Source organism: Ziziphus jujuba, chromosome 6, assembly GCF_031755915.1.
Source record: "Ziziphus jujuba cultivar Dongzao chromosome 6, ASM3175591v1".
NCBI classification, from domain to species: Eukaryota; Viridiplantae; Streptophyta; class Magnoliopsida; order Rosales; family Rhamnaceae; genus Ziziphus; species Ziziphus jujuba.
This window is the reverse complement of record NC_083384.1, coordinates 18,680,718-18,702,940: the sequence shown is the minus strand read 5'-3', so window position 1 is coordinate 18,702,940 and position 22,223 is coordinate 18,680,718. Positions and strand designations below refer to the sequence as shown.

Here is a 22,223-nt window from a genome sequence, read left to right as displayed (position 1 = left end):
TTATACTAAGCACCTTCAATTTTTCTTTTTCTTTTTTTAAATATCAAACCAATAGGCGACGCTTTTATCATCAAAAGGGTTGCCCTATGCCTAGCATTTTTTTTTTCAATTTAATTTTTTTTCAAGTTTCATTAATATGCATATAATTTAAACCATTTATGTATAGAGATAAATTGGAGAATAAGTAGTTCATGAATTAGCACGCTACATAAGATACTAAAATTAGGTCTTGAGATATTTGTGTATACCTAGATTGTGAAAACCTAAGGAATGCACTGTGTTGATTAAGCATATTGCTGCTGTCACTTTGTAATCTACTTTACAGACCAAAGATTTTTATATTGATTCAATGGTTGCGTGAAGATTTTAGTTGTATTGTTTAACATACTAAATAGCAATATGGAGTAAAAATTGACAATGTCTTTTCTTTTAATTATTTAAAGATTAGTACGTGATGCTTTTAGCATCGAAAGCATTGCCTAATTGTGTTCTTTTTTCTTTTTTTGGTACTGTTGATTTTTTGTTTTGTTTGCAATTTTAACTTAATGAATTTTTGCAATATTAACCAGCAAGTTTGTTAAATTAAGGAGCTTCAATTTTATTTTTTTTTAAATACCAAACCAATAGGTGATGCTTTTATCATCAAAAGCATCGCCTTATTCCTTCTTTTTTTTTTTTTTTCAATTTGATTTTTGTCATGTTTCATTAATATGAATATAATTCAGTAAATATATATAGATATATATATATATATATAGATAGATAAATTGGAGAATAAGTGGTTGATGAATTTGCATGCTACATAAGATACAGAAATTAGGTCTTGAGATATCTATGTATGCCTAGATTGGTAAGGATCTTTTGGTGGAAAAAGAAATGGGAGGTATTCTTTGGATGCTTTAGATGCAGATGTACCAGTGAAAAACTCTTGATGATTTAGGTTTTAGACCAATAGAAGAGTTTATTATGGCCTTACTTGTGAAACAGTGTTGGAGACTTGTCTAAAACATTTTAGTTTAGTAAGTAAAGTTCTTAAATCTAGATATTGCCCAAATTTCTTTTTGTGCTGCTAGGGTTGGTTATAAACCTTGTTATTTTAGGAAAGGCTTGCTTTGGGATAGAAATCTGCTTGAGAATGGATGTTTGGAGCGTGGAAAATGGACAAAAAATTAGAATCTATCAAGATTCTTGGCCACCATGTATGGGTTTATTGAATATTGTTTCTCCTTATTTGTTTAGTGAGCTTTTTATGCTAATGTTATATCTATTTCAGGTGGGTGGAATGTGCCCTTGATTCAATCTGCCTTTTCCCAAGTTGAAGTTAGTGATTGAACATACTCCAATTGGTGGTTCAAGATTGATAAGTTTGCATGGCACTTTACTTTTTTTGAGGTTTAGGCAATTGTCGTAAGATTTCCATTCGTAAGTATATGAATATAAAATGGTTAATTAACCAAGTATCGAACCCACAAAGAAGAGCATTGTTTTAATTAATTTAGATCCAACTATTATATTAATAGGCTGTTGTTGTACAACCAATTGATAACTTCAAATTTAAGAACACATCTACAACCAAAGAAATCAAATATCATGATAACAAAATCAAACATCATTAAATAAATACCAATTGAATGGTGTAGAAGAAAGCTATGCCTGTGAATTACTACTCATAATGTTAGGTAGAATTTATAATACAAGAATTTAAGGATAGAAAAGATTAAACAAATACTATAATGGTGTCAAAGGCTCAATTGTCACTCTGGCCATAGTCCTGCATCAACACTCTTCTTCTTCTTTTAGATCCCTTAAGCTTCAAATAAACTGCAGTGGAAAATTGCTGAGTGGTATGGAGGAGAAGAAATGGAGGTTGGTAGGCAGGATTTCCTCATATTTTTCCTATATTCTAAGTTACAAAAATAAAATGAACAATCCTATTGGCAACTGAAAATCTTCAGCTCCTATATTATAGGAGTGACACCTAATATCCCAAAAATAGGTCAACACAGAAATAGATGGAAAATATCAGATAGTGCTCATTATGAAATCAAGTTGTTGGGCTTTAATTTTCAAATCAGGGCTAAGGTTTTGACTTAGCAATTAAAATAATTTCGGCTTGGCATTTTGGGCCCTAAAACCTCAGCCGAATAAGCTCCCTGTCTGCGCTTTACATGGTCCATAACCCCTTTAGTTCAAAACTTCAATAAAATACAATTTCAAATTCTCTAAGTATATGTCGATACGCTGAATTCAAATTAATGCTAGCAAGAAGCACTGAAAAATTCCTTTTATGGCTTAAAATATGATCAAAACAATGACTGTTGTGCATAAAGTTAAAATCTCCAATATTATAAAATATAGTAGACAATAAATCTTCAAATCTTCAAAATAAATCATCAAGCTTCTGAAAATCATGACTGGAATAAATAACTAGTGAATTAACTCCAAAAAAAGCATCATAAAATGTATTTCTTCATATTTCTTCTAAAAGTAATCAAAATATATTTTACTCTTTTTTTACCTAAAACTGGCAAATAGCCAATTTAATAGATATTTATTCCTTGCTTTTCAAAAATAAAAAAAAATAAAAAGATATTTATTCCAATTAAACATAATTACCTAAGAAAATAACAAATAATAACCATAAATAAGGACCGTAAAATAATAATATTTAGCACTCATTATACCTCCCAACATATGATTCGCTAGTCCATGGCAAACAAAAAAACTAAAAGGCTCCATAAAATGTATTTTTTTATATTTCTTCTAAAAGTAATCCAAAATAGTCTAGAAATCTCATCTTTTACTCTTTTTAACTTAAAATTGGCAAATAGTCGAATCAATAGATATTTATTCCTTGCTTTCAAAAATTTAAAAAAAAAAAAAGATATTTATTCCAATTAAACATAATTCACTAAGAAAAACAAATAATAAACATAAATAAGGGCCGCAAAATAATAATATTTAGCACTCATCATACCTCCCAACATATTATTTGCTAGTCCATGGCAAATAAGAAAACTAAACACTAAAAAATAATTTTCAAAAGCTATAACCATTAAAAAAATTATGTCACACCTCAGGTCCATGACCTAACTCTACTAGTATGATATTGTTTGCTTTAAGTCTAACTTGCACGATTTAGTTTTGGTCCAAATCCTAGTCATTTGTTACAAAAGCCTTATACTAATTGGAGAAATGTCCACTTTTATGTACCATTTAACCAAGTCTACAAGGAGAAATGTGCACTTTTTTGTACCATTTAACCAAGTCCTTCCCAAGCGATGTGGTATTGTTTACTGATATTGCCCCTTCTTATCTCGTATCCTTCAAGCTTTGTAGGTTTTACAATCCATCCTCTTTAGGCTCAACATTCTCGTTGATACATTTTTAGTTGGGTTTTTGGCTCTGATATCATTCTGTCTTATCCAAAATTTATGGCCCAGCTCCACTAGTATAATATTATCCAATTTGGACCTAGCTTGCATGGTTTTTATTTTGGCCCAAATCTCATTGACTTATCCAAAAAATCCTCACACTAATAAGAGAAATGCGCACTCTTACACCTTGGCACTCAACGGGATAATTTTTGCTTTGAAAATTGAATATATCATCAATTCAAAAATAGCATCCAAGTAATTGTGCAACTCAACACATTATTTTCCATTTAACATAATCATTACTTCTAAAGTTTTTGTATGAAATTAATTATGGAGATCAATATCATGCAATTAAATAAATCTATAATGATTAGAGATTAAAAATTAAAATATAAACTTCATATGCTTGACATAATTAATTACTCTTTATTAATGTAGAATAATGCATCACCTTGAATTAATATATCTTTATCTAGCTTGTAATGTAAAGGCAGAAGGGTAAAAAGGCTAAAAAGGCTAAAAGAAAAAAAAAATGATGAGAAAATAAATAATACGAAAGAAAAACTTAAATCAAATTCCAATGAATATACTTAGAAAGAACATTGTTTTTTATCTTCAAACATATTTTTCACTTTCCTTCCTTCAAACTCTGTAACTCCTTGTAACACTTTTATCTTCAAAATCACAACTTTTCACTACCTTTAATACAACTCAATCCTTTGAATACAAAAATAGGAAAATCAAAAGCTATTATTTTTATATTGATTATCATTTATTGAATATTGAATCATCATCATTAATCTCTTTTTTCTTCCTTTTTTGTTTTCTTTTTCTTTCTAATTTGCTCTCTCTTTTTTTTTTTTTTCTCAATCAATGCTTTTATTTTCCGATATATATATATATACATATATATTCCTTTTTTTTCTTTTTTCTTTACTCAAATTCTTTTTTTTTTCTTTCTTTCATTTTCTTTTATTTTTTTTCTTTTTCATTTTTCTTATTTTTTTCAATGATTATGAATAGAACATTGTATTTTGATGATCATAGTAACTAACACCTCAAACTTATGTACATGTATGCATAATGGCGAATTAGAAATGATATAAGTGTTAGGAATTGAATCACTAGGATTAGAGAATTACGTACATATTTGGTAAATAGTTTGTTGGACAATGATATGGATTGTGTTAGTCAACTTATGATGGATAAAAGAACATTTGCTATTTTATATGAGTTATTACATCATGATGGATATATTTAAATAGATGAAAATGTTATATTAGAAGAGTAAGTGTATATGTTTCTACATATAATTGCTCGTTATACAATAAACGGTATAATTATCACTAGATTCTATAGATAGAGGAAGATAATTAGGAGGTACTTCAATTCAGTGTTGAATGGAGTGTTATGCTTACATGGGATTTTCTTAAGACATCCATAACCTATGTCAAATAATTATTTGAATGATAGATGGTAAATATTTAGGGTATATTTATGGATTAGTTTGGTTAATAATATTATACTTAGATTATTTGTAACATTATCTTACTTGGGTAATTTTGTTTATGATATAGAATTGTTTAGAAGCATTAGATGGAACTTACATTGAGGTAAATATATTATTTCCAACATTATCTTACTTGGGTACTTTTGTTTATGACACAGAATTGTTTAAAAGCATTAGATGGAACTTACATTAAGGTAAATGTACCTGAAATCGATAAACCAAGATATTAGACAAGAAAGTGTGAGATAGCCACAAATATCTTAGGTGTATATAACTAGAATAGGAAATTCATATTTGTATTACTTGATTAGGTCGAAGGTTCCACTTCAAATTCAAGAGGACTCTAAGATGCATTGAGTAGGTTAAATAGATTAATAGTATCAACCGGTAAGAATAATTCTCAAATTGTACATTGTAATGGTTGAACCTTGCATCGAGAAGAGGTATTTTTCTTTTTTAGATTGTTATTACTTAGTAAATGTTGATTACACTAATGGTGAAGGATTTCTTGCACCATATAGAGAAACAAGATATCACCTTTCCGAATGGAGAGATGGTTGTGCACCCATAAATGATGAAGAGTATTTCAATCTGAAGCATTCATATGTTAGAAATGCCATAGAAAGATGCTTTGGGGTTCCAAAATGCGGTGGAAATTTTTAGGAAGTTCATCTTTCTATCCAACAAAAACACAAATTAAGATCATTACAGCCTGTCATCTTATATATAATATCACTTGATCCTGAAGAAATTGAGTTTGATATGAGTGAAGGCGTTGAAATTGGTAGGGAGGATGACATTATATGATCAATTCCTTCCTCAGACCAATGGACTATCTGGAGAGATGAGTTAGCTAAGAAAAGTTTGATGAGTGGAGACGCTATCGTGGTCATTAGTTGATTGTTATATAGAATATTATGTTGTAGCTGCTTTATTTTTTTGTTTTTTGAAGCCTTTTGGATAATTTTTATGAAATATCATATATTTTATGTGCAATAATTTAGATTTCTGTTATATTTTATTCACTGGTTGGTGTGGTTGATATCATGACATTTCCATTTAAATAGCAATGAAAGTTGGAGGTTGTAGTAATGATAATAGGGGAAATGAATTTAGGCACACAAGGAGTAAGAGTGAGAAAGATGCTTCGCTAATTATTTTGGATGAGATTGTAGCTAGTGGGTAATGTTGTGACCCATGATTATTCAAATCTGGAACACTCAATATGATTGAGAGGCAATTGTCTGAGATGTGTCCTAACTCAAGGTTGCTAGCTAATCTACATATTGAGTCAAAGATGAAAAAGTGGAAGAAACAATATGGTATAATATATGATATGCTGCAAAAGAGTGGATTTGGATGGAATGACTTGCTTAAATGTATGGAGGTTGATAATGATGAAGCTTGGAAATCCTACATGCAGGTTTTGAATTTTTTAACATCTACTTTTATTTAGTTTTTGAATTGGTTTCTTACATTTTTTCATAATATATGAACATTTTTTTTTCCATAATTTTTTTTTCTTTATTTTAGAGTAATCCAAATATAAAAAGGTTTGAGAGGTAAACCTTTTTCAATATAGGAGACGCTTTCTAACATATTTGGGAAGGAAAGTGCAATAGGATTTGGAGCACAAACTCCAATTGATATGGTTAATGATATCATTATGGAGGGTGCAAATGAACACTTTAATAATGTATATTCTCCAATATCAATGAATCAAACCATACATAGTGAACCTTCTACACAATCCCAATCAAGAAGTAAGAAGAAGTCCAAACTAAAAGATGATGACCTTGCAAAAGGTTGGCGAGGTAGCATCTCAATTTTCAATCAATTATCTGAGAAGTTTGATAAATATGAAGCCAATTATCCAAAATATTTAGATGTGGGGCTTACAAGATTACTGAAACGGATGAGGTGAATATTGAATTTGCTACTAAATTTTTAAATAACTGAATGAGTCATGTTGTAAATTATATATTTATGTCTATGTTTGAGGGGATGACATTTATAAGCATTTTATTTTAAAACTTATGGACATATGTTATATTTTAGTGGATGTTGGTTTATTATTATGTATTTGAAGACATATTTATGATTATATGTTATGTTTTATTATATTATTATGTGTTTGAATGATTGAGGTATTATTTTTTTTTTTTAATTACACTATCATTTATCATTATATGCAGAAATATTGAATGACAAAGAAAAAAACTTGTATTGTGTTTGAAGGTAGACAACCAGAGATATATAATTATTGGCCTGAATGTCATAAGCAAGTGCACGGATTTAAAGATAATGTATATTAAGTATATCATACCATTGAAGAAGCTGAAATTGAATATGTTGAGTATGTAGAACAAATGATGAAAAACCCCAATGAGTCAAATCCAATACAAAATACCACTATAAATATACATGCTAAATAGAACAACGAATGGATTAATGGTTTTATATTAAATTGTTTATTCGGATTGTTGTCGATAGGTATATTTACTTATTGGTTGTATAAGTAGACTATTCAAACAAAATCTAACATATATTATGCATACAATACTACTTAAAACTAAACCTAAGAATATATATATATATATGCGCATGAAGTGAAGATGAATATTCCTATGTTATCAACAAGCTCTTAATTAAATATAATGTTAATTTTTTTTTAGTTAATTGTTCTTTATGATTTACCATGTTATAATTTTATTTTAATTTATTTTTAAAACAATATATTAATATAACTTGTGGGTGTAAAAAAATATTAAAATTATATGTAAATATAAATATATAAATTTACAACTTTAATTAAATATAATGTTTTTTTTGTAAATATAATATATAATTTATTTTTTTTATTTTCAATAATTCTAAACTAGTTCATTCCAATCTAATTATGCACCAAACATGTGATAACTAGTCCAATTTTGTGCGATCCACACTTATTTTGTCCGGTCCAATTCGATTCAAATCTATCCTGCATACCAAAAGTATCCTTATGGTTTATAGGTTCATAATTTATATAATTATGTTATTTTATTATCTAATTTATTGTATTTCTTTTCCTGGTTTTGTCATTGATAAAATATTTTCCATCTATCTTTATTTTTCCAATATTTATTTTATTATTTTCCACCAAACTCCATAGCAGCAGCTATAACCACCACAAAAAGAGGCAGAGGCAAATTAAAGGGCCTCAAATCCGTAATGAGATCTCTCAATGTTGGTCTCCAATTGCCCAATTGGCTGTGTGCTTGGTTCCTCAAGAACAACCAGTATGCCAGTGTGCATGTTCTTGAATCCCTTATCGTTTTACCCGAAAAACTTGATTGCTATTTTATTTTGTCTACCTCTTTGTCATTCTATGCCGTTCTTGAATACCTTGCTGCAGAGTTCTTTTTTTTCCCCCTCTCAAAACCCTTTTTCCTCCTTTTAATTTTGTTCCTTTGATCAATTTTTATGGGTTATATCACATACACTCCGATCGTTTTTATGGATGCCAACTGAGCTTTTTTCGATCGTTTTGAAATGGGTGTATTAATGTAGTTATTTGCCAATTGTATTCACTTGCTCTGCCTTTTTCTTGCATTTTGGAGTTGTTTTGCATTATATAATGCCAACAAATTATAGTATATTACTAATACACCATAGATCATATTAAAAAAATGTGGAGGGTATTAATTATCCAATCTATTTACATTCCCAAACAAAGTATTGGATAAAAATAATACAATTCCAAATTCTTATAAATGGTACCATACAAGTCATTAGAGCTTTAGAAATTACCCACTATTTTCCCACATTACTTCCCATAATCTCTGGTTGTGAAGAAATGGATGGTTTTGAAGTTGACCAAAATGAATGGCCTTATTTGCTTTGATTTATGAGAAAAAAGTGCATCGATGATGTTATGGCTGACTGAAGTTGTTGAACATTAAAAATATGCAATATTTCTTGATGCTCACCCTAATTGAGTTAAAATGGGATTTTAGGTATTTGGATTATGCATGAGATAGGAGTTTCTCAATGCTTTTTTCATGTTTTCATGGTTGTTTAGAATGCCGTTGATTAATTTCAAGTTGCCCTATTTTTTTGTTTTTACTGAAATATTAAAATTAGAATTTGCTAGCTCAAAATCTTCTTCTTCTTCTTTTTACCTTTTTTTTTTCTTTTATTTATTTTCTTTAATAACAAGCCAAGCAATCAATCTCAACCAACTTAAATTGTCAATCAAAGTAGTTTTCAGTTTGCTTAAAAATTAAAAATAATCTCTTTCTAATTTGAAATTTTGATAAGCGTGGAACTTATATTCTTCACCTAATTCTAGCAATGCCATTTAATTTTTATAAAATCAAATAAAGTTAAATTTTCATTTTATATTTATTGTCTTGGTTACAAAATAGATAATGGATTATTATTTTATTAATTAAAAAATTAATATAATTTAAATATAAATATATATAACTAAATATAAGACAATGAAATAAAAATAATTTCATTTTATCATATTATTTGATAAATAAATTGTTTATTACGTGGAAGATAAGTGGTAAACAACTGTAAAGCAATTACTTAATTCCAAGAGAAAAATAAAAAAAATTATCCAATTTTATTTTTTACTTTTGCTAGGAAATTTTGTCTAATTTTAGTAATTGAATAATTAACCTCAATTAATCTATTAATTATCGGCCAATCTCTAATGGCCGAAACCCTACCTTGACGCCCGTATATCTTCCACGCACCCACAATCCAGACACGTGTCAACCATCTAACCAACGTTTCATGGTCCCCGTCTGTCTGCCCGTGAATTTATCTCTCTCTCTCTCTCTCTCTTCTCTCTCTCTCTGTCTCTCTCCCCACTCCATAACCTCACAAACTTTTTATTTCTTTTAATTTCATTTGCATATTCAATTCCACCTGTCTTTTCTCTTTTCTCTTTCTCTCTCAACGAAGCTTCTTCTTTTTTTGTTTTTTTGTTTTTTTTTTACTTTTATTTTATTTAATTTCGGTTTCAGAGTTTGTTGAGCAAAAGGTGGAGTAGAACCTCAGGCTGTCCTCTAATCGAAGCGATTCTAGGTTTTTGGTGTTTCCTGTATTCCAATCATCTGCGATTCCAATCCCTCACCCCTTCCCATCGATTGTCAAGCTTTAGGCGTCTCCGATCGTATCCACATCGTCGCCGCCTCGTTTTCTCCGTCCGATCGACGCCTTTTTTGTCAAATATGTTTGTGATTTCTTGGAGGAATTTTAATTTATACGTTTTAAGATCGAATTCGCTACCGATCCTTGATTCTTCTGTCTGTTGTTGTAGAAACTCTAGGTTTAATCTGCTAATTGTTTAATTGGGTTTTTGTGAATTAGGTAACAAGTTAGGGGTTTTTGTGGTATGAATCGTTGATTGGTTGAATTTTGTGTAGATATTTTAGATTTTGTGTTTGGATTTGGTGCTGTAGGGATTTTCTATTTTCTTGTTTTGGGGTTTGAATAAAGGCTATGTATATTGAGGAATTGAAGGGAGGAGGGGAAGTTGAAAGTGGGGAAGTAGGGAATTTGTGTGCTGGAGACAGCGAATTTGGTAGTGGGAGTATTGCCGCTTTGGATGCCAAAAGGGTTTTGATTGGGGCAGGGGCTCGTGCGCTTTTTTACCCTACGCTGCTCTACAACGTTGTCAGAAATAAGATTCAGGCTGAATTCCGGTGGTGGGATAAGGTTGATGAGGTATATTTTCTCGCCTTGGTTGCTTGTGTTTTTTCTGATATGTGTATGCGTATGGGCGTTGTTTGTAATGTGGAATAGATGGTTGTGCTTATTGTTTTGTGAAATGGTTAATTTTCTGCTTCTGCTTATGTTTATCTTTAGTCATTCTTTTTAGTGTGAATATTAAGACGATGAATTTATAGGAAGAGATGAGAAGGAAAAGCTTTAATGCCTGTCCTCTCATTTTTCTAAGAGCAAGTCTTTAGAAGTATAATGTACTTGCGTGTGCATTTTATTGAACTTGCACTTTTGAAACATTTATGTGAAGTGGACACACAAATTGTGTTAATCCTTTAAGGTTTTCTAGTGTTGATTAATTGGGCAGGCAGACAGTAACTTGAGAATTAGGATAGAGATTAAGATTTCACTTTTTATCCCCTTAATTATATGTTCTATTAGTTATACGTGAGAATAATCTTTATTTGACACATACCAAGGTTTTAATTATAATTATTTTATCTTCAGTTTATACTTTTAGGTGCTGTCCCATTCCCTGTTGATGTTCCCTGCCTAAAGGAGCTTGGAGTTCGTGGAGTCATCACTCTTAATGAGTCGTATGAGACCTTGGTTCCAACGTCTCTGTACCATGTGAGTGTTTCATCCTAGTTACTTTGCTGCTCACAACAACTGGGTTTCTTATTGTCAATGTCTTCTTTTTTATTTTTTATTTATTTTTAACTCCTTAATTATTTCTTAATGGGGTTCGGGGACAAGGGCTCAATGTATCAGTGTGAAGTTGTTTTTGCAGCTTTGAGCATTAGATAAATTGAATTTCTTACAGTGTAGATTGCATAGCATTTTATGAAAACTTTATGTAATCCTTTCTTCATTGACTATATTGTAGATATGACATATTTTCATTCTGTGCCATTGAAATGATGAACGAGTCTGTGAATTTTGAGTTTAATATGTAAAAGCTGTATGAAAATAAAGATACTGTTTCTTACTACTCCTAGTAGGTGTACGTGTTTGACTGGTATTCGACATTATGTTTTGTCTTAACATCTTACTGTTAATTAATTTGGCAGGCTCATGGCATTGACCATCTGGTGCTCCCAACAAGAGATTACTGCTTTGCACCATCATTAACTGATATATGTCATGCTGTAGAGTTTATACATGGTCTGTATCCCTTTTTAGTTTTCTTTTGTTGCTTTCTTTTTTTTTTTTTTTTTTTTTTGTTATACATAAAATGACGTTCATAATTTTACTAGTTTTGCCTAAACAGGTTCGTTCTGTTTTTGGACATAATGTCCCATTTCATTTGCTAGTATAAAATTTGGATGAATTTTTTTCGCTAAATATGTAGCAACATCTCTAAAGCTTGGGATTATTTGGATCTGAATGCACTGTCGTTATTGATATCCCATTATGTAGACATGTGAAACTAACTGACATTGCCATTTAGATTTTTATTTATGGGTGGAGATAATTTGTTAGGGAATTATTGTCCATGTTGAAGGCACAAATTTATCAGATTGTGTTATTTCTTTTTCTTTCCAGGGTTCTTACTCTAGCATGCATGTTATAAATTTTGAATGTGCTTTGAATTTTGATGCTTTCTATCGAGTTTTGAGGTTTTTCTCAACATAGAGATGATATATCTACTTTTATGTGTTGAGAAGCAAACTTAATTTTAGCTCTTGAAGATTATGTTTTCTCAACAAGCTTAATTTTAGCTTTTTAAGATTAGATTTTTAATTTTTACTCTACAATAATTGATTGATTATCTTAATTCTTGTTTGATCAAAAAGAAAATGCATCATTTGGACGAACGACATATGTCCATTGTAAAGCTGGACGGGGACGTAGCACAACCATTGTTATCTGTTACCTGGTTAGCTTCCATGCCAAAACTTTACATCTGGAATACTCTCATAATAAGCTGACTGGTGAATGTTGTTACAAAGAAATTTTTAGCCAATGCTATTGACTATGAGTAATTGAAGATTTTTCAGCTTTTCTAAATTTCTCATTTTTATAGGTGCAACACAAGAAGATGACACCTGATTCTGCTTATGATTATGTTAAGTCAATTCGCCCAAGGGTACTTTTAGCATCATCCCAGTGGCAGGTAATCTTAAATCTTATAACTTTTTTGGCTACCCATTCTCTGTATTGCTCTCTGAGCGATTGGCTGATGAAATTCTTTAATTTGTGTCTTATGTTGTTTTTTGTAGTTGATTTATTATTTCTTTTTTCCTGTTTGATTTGTACACATTTGTAGTTATGTCGGCCTTTAACTAAGATATATGTGGGTTATTTATGATGCTGATGGTAGAATCATCTGTTATCCCTATTGGATATGTTCAATATGTGGAGGGGATTAAGTTGCTTGAAATGTTAGACCTGCTTAATTTCCTGTATTTCTCTTCGCTGCCATAAATCATTGTTTAATCAATTATCTGCCATAAATCCATTGTCGGAGGCTTGGAGCCTTTTTGTGTAAACAATTGTTAGTGTTGCCTTACTGATTTTCCCTTTGTTGATTGTAAATGCAGGCAGTTCAGGAATTCTACCATCTGAAGGTGAAGAATGCAGTTGCTTACTGCCCAGAAATCAATCTTGTAAAGAGGGCCCCAGGATTAGCAGCTTCTCGAGATTTAGTTCCATTTGATGATGGCTCGGTAGTTGTGGTAACAAAATCTGATCTTGAAGGTTATGACCCGAGTCTGGAATCGACTGATGAGGGAACTGAGATATGGGCAGATCTAAGTGTGGTCTACCGTGTTCGAGTTGCTGGACAGGCAGCTTTGGCAAGAGTATCATGCTTTTGGCTTCGGTGCCGTGCACATCAGAATTATTCAGGGAAGAAGTTGGGCAGGGAGAGAAGTTGCTCTATTAGGGCTGATCATCTGGGAGGCATCAGTGTGGACATCCATGTCTACTGATGAGAAAAATCACTGGAATTGTATACGATATGTTTTATATTATGTGCCTTTCAAATCTTTTTCAAACAGAAATCGAGAATAATGTTACCCCAGGCACAACTGTAAACTGTTTTCCCCATGTAAATTGAGTTGTTATGGTGTTCGAGTCACAACTGAAAAATTGTGCATTAATGTTTCCTACTTTCAGCATCAGAGCTTAGCATCTCTATCGATCAAAGCTGTAACATTATATGTGACAACGAAAAATGGAGCAGGTGATCAATTTTCATCGCAAGGAGAGTTCCTTTTAATTGCAAACGAAAGGGTATATTTTAAGAAGACAATTAGTATTTGGCTCAGTAATTTCATGACATCTGTCCACAAATTTGTCGACTGTAAAATGGCACATTCAGGGACGAAATTCAGTTGTTAAGAGAAGGAAGGCGTTTGAGTATGATGATTATAATTTTGTTTGTTCATAAAAGAAGAACGCATTTATTAAATGTTTTGGTCGGCTAATAATATGGTTTACACCGGAGGCCTACCTTCTTGTTCGATCAAGTGGCCATTGGTTCCCCTTTTCATTATATCAACCGTAAGAAGAAGATTATTATATATTAATCGATGAATTCTAACAAAGAAGAATTGAAAAACAACTTTCACAGAATAAGCAACCCATACGGAGAAAGTGATCCAACCAAAAGCTGGAATGAGAATCCACAAGAGCAGAATCAAGGAGCATTGCTGACAAAAGCCTAATTTTGTTCACAATTTCAGCATAATCTGAATTGCAAGGCTCCATATCCACTGCTAAAGCTACGACGTAGACAGAAAGAGCAACAAAAAAGGCTAACATAGTTATATAGTGTGTGTCAAAGGGTGACACATTTTTGGATTGGTACATAAGTTGAAGGAAGACGTGCAAGGTGCTCATGAGAAACATAAATATCTGGTGCAATCTCATTTTATTGCTTACTGGTTGCTCAAAGGAACTGCCACCACATTATAAAAAAAAAAACATTAAATTACATCATCGTAGCTAAAGTGGAAATTAGTGAGGAGAAAATAAACTACCTAGAAAATGGATATAAGTTCTAACCTTGCAGAAATCAAAACGTTATTGTTGTCCATCTCCATGGGAGAGAGTGGGATGGGAGACAGAGAGGGCATGGAAGAGAGTGTGCATGTGTAAGCTGAGGGGTGGCCTTTTTATTCACTCCCGTATGTACTGTTCCCTTGACTTGTGGGGTAAAAAAAGTCGGCGATTTTGCATTTTAGTCCCTAATTTTATTTTATTTTATTTTTTGTGTATTCATTGTTTGGGGGTCAAGAAGACCGAGGCAAAGTCGGTCGACTTTAGTCCCCAATTTTATTTTTATTTTTATTATCATTATTATTTTTTATTTCTCTTCTGTATTTGCCAACCCCTTTGAATACAAACCCTTCAGCTAAATGAAATTTAACTAGGGCCCTAAGTTTGTGGTATGAAAATATAGTTCTTTCTAGTCTATAAAATTTCAATAATACCCTTCACAGTTAACTTCCACCTAAAAATAACAATTTACCTCGCCATTCCTCATTCTCGTGGAAACCATCCTAATTAATGTGGTGGTCAAACTAAAAATGGGACTGGACACAGTACAAATACCTATGCCTCGAGATAGCGATGGGGATTATTCATCCCACCTTGTACCAATATTCTATTTGTGTGTGTGTGTGTATGTATGTATATATATATATATATATATATCTATATATATACTTTATGGAAAACGAGTTCCTAACTCCGATGGTTCCATTTCAAGAAAAGCAACCAGTAGGAATGGGAACAAAATAGGGGTGGAGTGGTTCAGGGCCAAGTCAAAATAAATAGAAGATTGTGCATTATAGTCCCAAATTAATGTCGAACATAATTTTTAGTATCAAAACTTAACCCAAAAATGCATTTATCAAATTATATTTACTATAAATGTGATGAATGTGAAGTGTATAAAATAGTGCTAAAAGTATTTTAGGTGCAAACATAAATTCTTTTCAAAATTGTGAGTTTAGAAAATTAGATTTTTAAATTTCAAAAAAATAAATAATAAAGTTGTTTCCACTCGTACATTAATTGATTAATTCTAACCTAAAAGAATTGGAAAACAACCTTAGCAAAATAGGCAACCCACATGGCTAAAGTGATCCAACCAAAAGCTGGAATGAGAATCAACAAAAGCAAAACCAAGGTAAGTATTGCTGACAAAACCCTAATTTTGAATTGCAACATAATTTGAATTGCAAGGCTCCATATCCGCGGCTAAAGCTACGACATAGGCCGAAAGAGCGACAAAAAAGGCTAATATACTTATATAATGTGTGCCAAAGGGTGACACATTTTTGGATTGGTACATAAGTTGAAGAAGGAAGACAAGCAAGGTGCCCAAGAGAAACATAAATATCTGGTGCAATGTCATTTTCTTTTTGCTCATTTTTACTGTCACCTAAAACCAAACACCAAAGAGCATCAAAATAAATAATTTTAAAAGAGAAATTAATGAATTAAGAAAATAAAGTAGCTAGAAAAAAAAAAAGGATATAAATTCTAACCCTGAGGAAATCAAAATGTTACCCATAGAGAGGAGAGTAGAGAAAACGAGCGCATGGAAGAATATGTGCATGTGGAACTTGAGGGGTGGCCTTCTTATTGACGACTCCTTATGTTCACTGTTCACTTGACTTTGGGGTGAAATGGAGATGTTCGGTCCTTAATTGGTGTGTGTGTGTGTTTTTTTTTTTGTTTTTTTGTTTTTTTTAATTTTTTTTTAGGTCCTAGTTTGTAAGTTTCGGTGAATGTTTTGTCCTTATAAGTTTTGTGATGTTTTATCAAAGAAAAAGAAAAAGTTTCGGTGAATGAAGAAGTGGAAGAAGTGAGATCGGAGAGTGAACTGTTTGCTGCTGTTTGGTCCCTAAACTTTCTTTTATTTTTTCGTTGTCCTTGAGCCTTCGTTAAATCTTTAATTGTTCCTCTTAATAAGCTAAAAATAGACAGCGGCTCACAAAAAAGATAGAAACACTCATGTGATCCACTTAGGATGCAGCGTGGCATAATTACATTAAAGTAAAGGGAATAAAAACTTGAAAGAAATTATATCAAGACCAATCAAATAATATGATATGTATTATTATTATCATTATGTGTATTATTAAATTGAGATGAAAATTTCCAATAATAAAATTTCTCATTACTATCCATCTTTACAACCTTCATAATTTAATGTTTCATATGGTTATTTTGTGATTGGCTATTTGTACCATATCAGACAACTTTTTGTTTTTTAGATACAAAAATAATAACCCTTTGTACATAAGACGTATTGAATACTTTTGCCCAAAAAAACAAACGGCTATTAAATATTTTACTATCAAAAGGAGCAATTTAAGAATTTAATGATGGTCAAGGATGTCGTTGCATTAAAAAAAAAAAAAAAATTTGAGGGACTAAACTCGAAAATAGTGAAAGCTGGAGGAGGTTTATAACGAATTATAATTAACATAGGATGATGCGTCAAAAATTGCGGGCATGGAACGAGCAAGGATCCTTCTTTTTATTCATTATTTTTTCTTCATCATTACTATCATTTGCAATGAGCAAAAGATACTTCTAAAACAAAAATAGTCCGAGATTAATTTTTAGATTTTCTTTTTTTAAGAAATTTATGCAAATGGAAATTTGTTTGTCAAATTTTTATCAATTGATGCGGTAGTGCTAACAAATCTTATTATATTATTTTATTATTTTTTTTAAATTTTAAATTTTTTTTTATTTTGGAATTAAGAGATTTGAATTTTGAACTTCCAAAAATAATGTCTTTACTATTAGAAAATAATACTCTTGAGACGCCTTATTCTTTATGTTGCTGTTGATCAGCAATGGAATCCATCACAATAATGAATTGCTTTCATTTTTCTTCTGACTTTTTAAAACTAAAAACTTACATAGGAAATTGCAAAAAAAATTTATCTCTGAGCTTGTATAGGAAATTGCAAAAAAATTCTCTCTGACTTTTTGAAACTAAGAGCTTATATAGGATAGCCGCCTCCAACAAATTAAAGATACAATTTTTTTTTTTTTCCCCTCTCTTGTATTTGACCTAATTCATGGTCCATTCCATTTTCCTACAAAAGCTATTTCAAATTTTGCATGCATATATATTTTTTGCTAAAATTTTTACATGCATATTTATGCCATCATGATCATGCATATAATATTCTTGCTCATGAGGAATCCTATTGCCACAAGTACTATAATCATATAATTATATACATACTTTTTTTGGTTGTTTACAAATTGGACGACAAATGGTTGTTTACAAATTGGATGACAAATTAATTTGAATGAGCGGTTTAAAAATTGTGCAGTGAAGCTGCTTGAAGAATTGTCATGTAGAATTAAACAAAGGGATTTGACTTGCTTAAACTAGGTTTAAGTTCTGGTTACTATAATAAACAGTACTATATCATTATCTAATCAGGAGTGCTTTTGCAAATTTTGAATTATATATTTGCGAAATTTATAGTAAGCACATTTTCCAAGATTTGGAGAATTTTATTTTATTTTATTTTTTTCTTGAAAAATTTATTTTATTTTTTTTAGACCATAAAAGCAGATGCAATAAAAAATTAAATGGAACCCTCTTTTATTTTCAGCTCACCATCATCATCATCTTTGAGAGAGAAAGAGCTAGACACTATATACACTTTTGGCCTAGCTATTCATTTGCAATATTAATCTTTTATGTTGAGGGATTTTTATGCAAGTATATATATTTTTGCAACTGTTCTGCAATAATTTTGTAGAGGAATCTTTTCGACCCATTAGGATTTCAACCCTAGAAAGTATTGTAAATAGATGCTCAATTTTAGTTTTGTATCATAACACACATGAAAGACAACACAGGTCTTTTGAGACTCCAGAGGAGAGAGTTTTACAGACGTTTTTTTGTGTATAAATTTCATAGTAAATAATATATCTTTTTCTTCGCAATTTTCATGCTTTTTGTCTTTCTTTGTTTTTGTGTTGGTTTTGTGTATTTTTTGTGATCAAAGGATCACAACAAGTGGTATCAGAGCCAAGATCCAGAACTAGGATTCATCATCCGAAAGTTCAAATAAAGAATTTAAGCATACCAGGAGGTAGATCTCGCTAAGACGAAGAGAACGAGCCCAACCAGACCTCCATCAGCCATCGTACACGCCTCCATGTGCCAGTCAAAGTTTTGTGCAAGTTTTCATGCACCGGTCAATATCCCATGTCCCATCCACGCGCAGAAGCTGAGTCACACCAAGCTGAGAGATGAGCCTTTGAGCCGATCTGATCCATGACACGTCATCCACCAGCTCGCTGCCACATGGTGCCATGTCACCCGGTCTACCATGTCATCAGCCACGTCAGCATCGGTCCCAGACTTTTCTAAAATTGCATAAATACCCCTATATGTTTTGGTATTTACAAGTTTTTCGAGAAGTTTTGATATTTGTAGTTTCATTCAGAACTTTTGAAAATTGCACTTTGACTCCAACTTTTTAAGATTCAGATTTTGACCTAAGAGGAGTCAAACCCAATGTTTTTTTACTGTTCTGGACGCATTGGTGGACTCTATTTTTCCAAATTCAGCTCCGATATTTGAAGGAAAAGATGTCAATGGATGAATCATATTCGAGAGCTGTGATCAAGCTTACCGCCACCAACTATGCACTTTGGAGACCTCGGATGGAAGATCTTCTAAATTGCAAGGACTTGTTTGATCCTTTGGATACAAAAGGAAGGAATCCTGATCCCACCAAAGAAGTAAAATGGAAGAAGATGAACAGGAAAATGATCGGTCAAATCTGACAATGGATCAACCATAGTGTCTTCCATCACTTTATGCAAGAAACATATGCATACACCCTCTAGAAGAAGTTGGAGGACATGTACCAAGCCAAGACTGATCGGAGTAAAGCCTTATTAATGAGGCATTTGGTAATTTGAAATTGAAGAATGGAACTTCTATAGTCGAGTATACCAGTATGTTTCAGAACTTGGTAAACCAATTGTCTACGGTGAAGTTACAACTAGGAGATGAACAGGCACTTTTACTTCTTAACTCTCTTTCAGACAATTAGAAGACACTAGTCGTCTCTCTTAATAATTTGGCTTTGAATGGCAAACGTACCATGGCTATGGTAATGAATGCCTTATTTAATGAGGAGGCCAGGAGAAAAGACATTGGGAAAACATGTTAATAATTTGGCTTTGAATGGGTAGTAGATACTACAGCATCCGACCATGTTACTCCGCATATAGAGTTTTTCAAAGCATATAAAGTAGAAGACTTTGGTACAGTGAACATAGGCAATAACAGTTTCACTAAGATCGTTGGAATCGGTGATATTTAGATAAAGACCAACGTTGGACATATAATTACTTTGAAGGATGTCCGACATGTTCTAGACCTTCGGCTCAATCTACTCTTAGGAATAGCCTTTGACAAGGAAGGCTTCAGTAACCACTTTTACAATGGCACATGGAAAATGAAAAAAGGTTCTATTGTTATCGCTGGACATATTTATGGAACACGTTACAAGACTCATATGAAAATTTGTGCAGATAGCCTTAATATTACAGAAGAAGAGGCATCTAAAAATCTATGATACCAGAGACTCGGTCACATGAGTGAGAAAGGATTGTCTACCTTGACAAAAATGAAGTTTATCATTATTTCCATGAATGCTGTGTCAGATCCTTGTAATCATTGTTTGTATGGTAAGCAACACAAAGTCTCATTTAATCATTGTTTGTATGCTTCTCGGAAAGTGTGGATTTATTTTCTAAAGACGAAGGACCAGGTTTTAGATCACTTCAAGGGGTTCCATGCCATGGTAAAGCGTGAGACAGGAAAGAAGCTGAAGTATCTTTGCTCGGACAATGGAGATGAGTATACTTCCTATGTGTTTGATGCCTACTATAGAGGACAGGGCATTTGGCATGAGAAGACGGTCCCTTGCACCCCACAACATAATGGTGTAGCTAAGAGAATGAATCGGATGATTATGGAGAAGGTCAAAAGTATGATCAGTATGGCTAAGCTAACAAAGTCATTCAGGGGAGAGGCTATTCGTGCCACCTGCTATTTGATTAACAGATCACCATCAGTACCATTAAATTTTGAAATTTTAGAGAAAGTGTTGTCTGGTAAAAATCCCTCATACTCTCATTTAAGAGTATTTGGATATTTAAACTTTGCACATGTATCCAAGGAGCTTAAATAGAAGCTTGATGCAATAACTACTCCATGCATCTTTGTCGGATATAGAGATGAAGAATTCGGATACAAATTATGGGATCCAAAAACAAAGAAGGTTATCAAAAGCAGGGATGTAGTATTCCAAGAAAATTAGACTATAGAAGATATTGAGAAACAAATGAAGTCTTCTAGTACCAGTGCCCATGATTTTGTTCTTGATCCAGTACCAGCATAACCCACCACAGATGGTGACGAGATGCATAAATAATTACCAAGAGCAGAACAGGAGAGAGAAAAGGATATTTAGCAAGGAGATGCTCAAACACAAACAGCTGCAGGACCATCACAACAGTCAAATGATGGTACATCTCTGCAAAGATCTGAACGAAGTCGTATTCCATCAAAGAGATATCAAAATCTCAATTTATTCTTCTTACTGAAGAGGGGGAGCCAGAGAATTTTCAGTAAGCTAATTCTCATCAAGACAAAGAAAATTGGCTGCATGCAATGCAAGATGAGATGAAGTCTTTGCAGAAGAACCATACCTATGAGTTGGTTGAGCTTTCAAAAGAAAAGAAGGCACTGAAGAATAAATGGGTGTTTAAGCTCAAGAAAGATGGCAGCAGACAGGTGGTGAAGCACAAAGCCCGATTGGTAGTCAAAGGTTTCCTTCAGAAGAAAGGAATTGATTTTGATGAGATTTTCTCACCAATGGTGAAGATGACTTTGATATGAGTTACTCTTGGTTTACTAGTTTGCTTAGACCTAGAGCTTGACCAAATGGATGTGAAAACAGCAATCCTTCATGGTAATTTATATGAGGAGATTTATATGGAACAGCCAGAAGGTTTGGAGCTTTTAGGGAAGGAGAACCTTATTTGCAAGCTAAATAAGAGCTTATATGGTTTCAAGCAAGCACCTAGGCAGAGGTATAAGAAGTTTGACTCTTTTATAGTGAGTCAAGGATACAAGAAGACCAACGCAGACCAGTGTGTTTATATTCAAAGATTTCTAGATGGAAAATTCATTGCACTTTTACTGTATGTTGATGACATGTTAATCGTTGAATAAGATGCAATGAAAATTATCCAGCTGAATAAGGAACTTTCCAAGTCGTTTGATATGAAGAACTTGGGACCACCCCAACAGATTTTAGGAATGCAAATAGCTCGAGATAAGAAGAATCACAAGTTATGGCTATCTCAAGAGAAGTATGTCAAACAAGTGGTAAAGAGATTTGGCATGGAGAAAGCCAAACTAGTCAGCATTCCATTCGTAAACCATTTCAAGTTGAGTAGGAGATCGTGCCCTTTATCCAAAGTTGAGATAAAGAAGATGGCTTCAAAGCCTTATTTTTCAGTGGTGGCAACTCTAATATATACAATGATGGGTACTAGACCAGACATTGCCCATGTAGTGGGTAACCTGAGCAAATTTT

General features: G+C 32.2%; 1 protein-coding gene across 1 annotated transcript; it reads left to right on the top strand.

The window, feature by feature from the left end:
* The first annotated feature begins 9,791 nt into the window (after window positions 1-9,791).
* Window positions 9,792-13,705, top strand: LOC107430324 (phosphatidylglycerophosphate phosphatase PTPMT1). The gene is made up of 6 exons (XM_016041162.4): window positions 9,792-10,608; window positions 11,113-11,235; window positions 11,676-11,769; window positions 12,402-12,484; window positions 12,632-12,721; window positions 13,149-13,705. The coding sequence occupies exons 1-6, from the start codon at window positions 10,384-10,386 to the stop codon at window positions 13,536-13,538; spliced, it is 1,005 nt and encodes a 334-aa protein (XP_015896648.3). The 5' UTR covers window positions 9,792-10,383; the 3' UTR covers window positions 13,539-13,705.
* Window positions 13,706-22,223: the final 8,518 nt, after the last annotated feature.

What these genes read in the sequence shown, in the direction of transcription:
- LOC107430324 (XM_016041162.4), top strand. Translation starts at nt 10,384, where the DNA reads ATGTATATTGAGGAATTGAAGGGAGGAGGGGAAGTTGAAAGTGGGGAA. An exon ending in TTCCAACGTCTCTGTACCAT is followed by an intron (nt 11,236 to 11,675) that starts GTGAGTGTTTCA and finishes TTAATTTGGCAG; the next exon opens with GCTCATGGCATTGACCATCT. An exon ending in TAGCATCATCCCAGTGGCAG is followed by an intron (nt 12,722 to 13,148) that starts GTAATCTTAAAT and finishes TTGTAAATGCAG; the next exon opens with GCAGTTCAGGAATTCTACCA.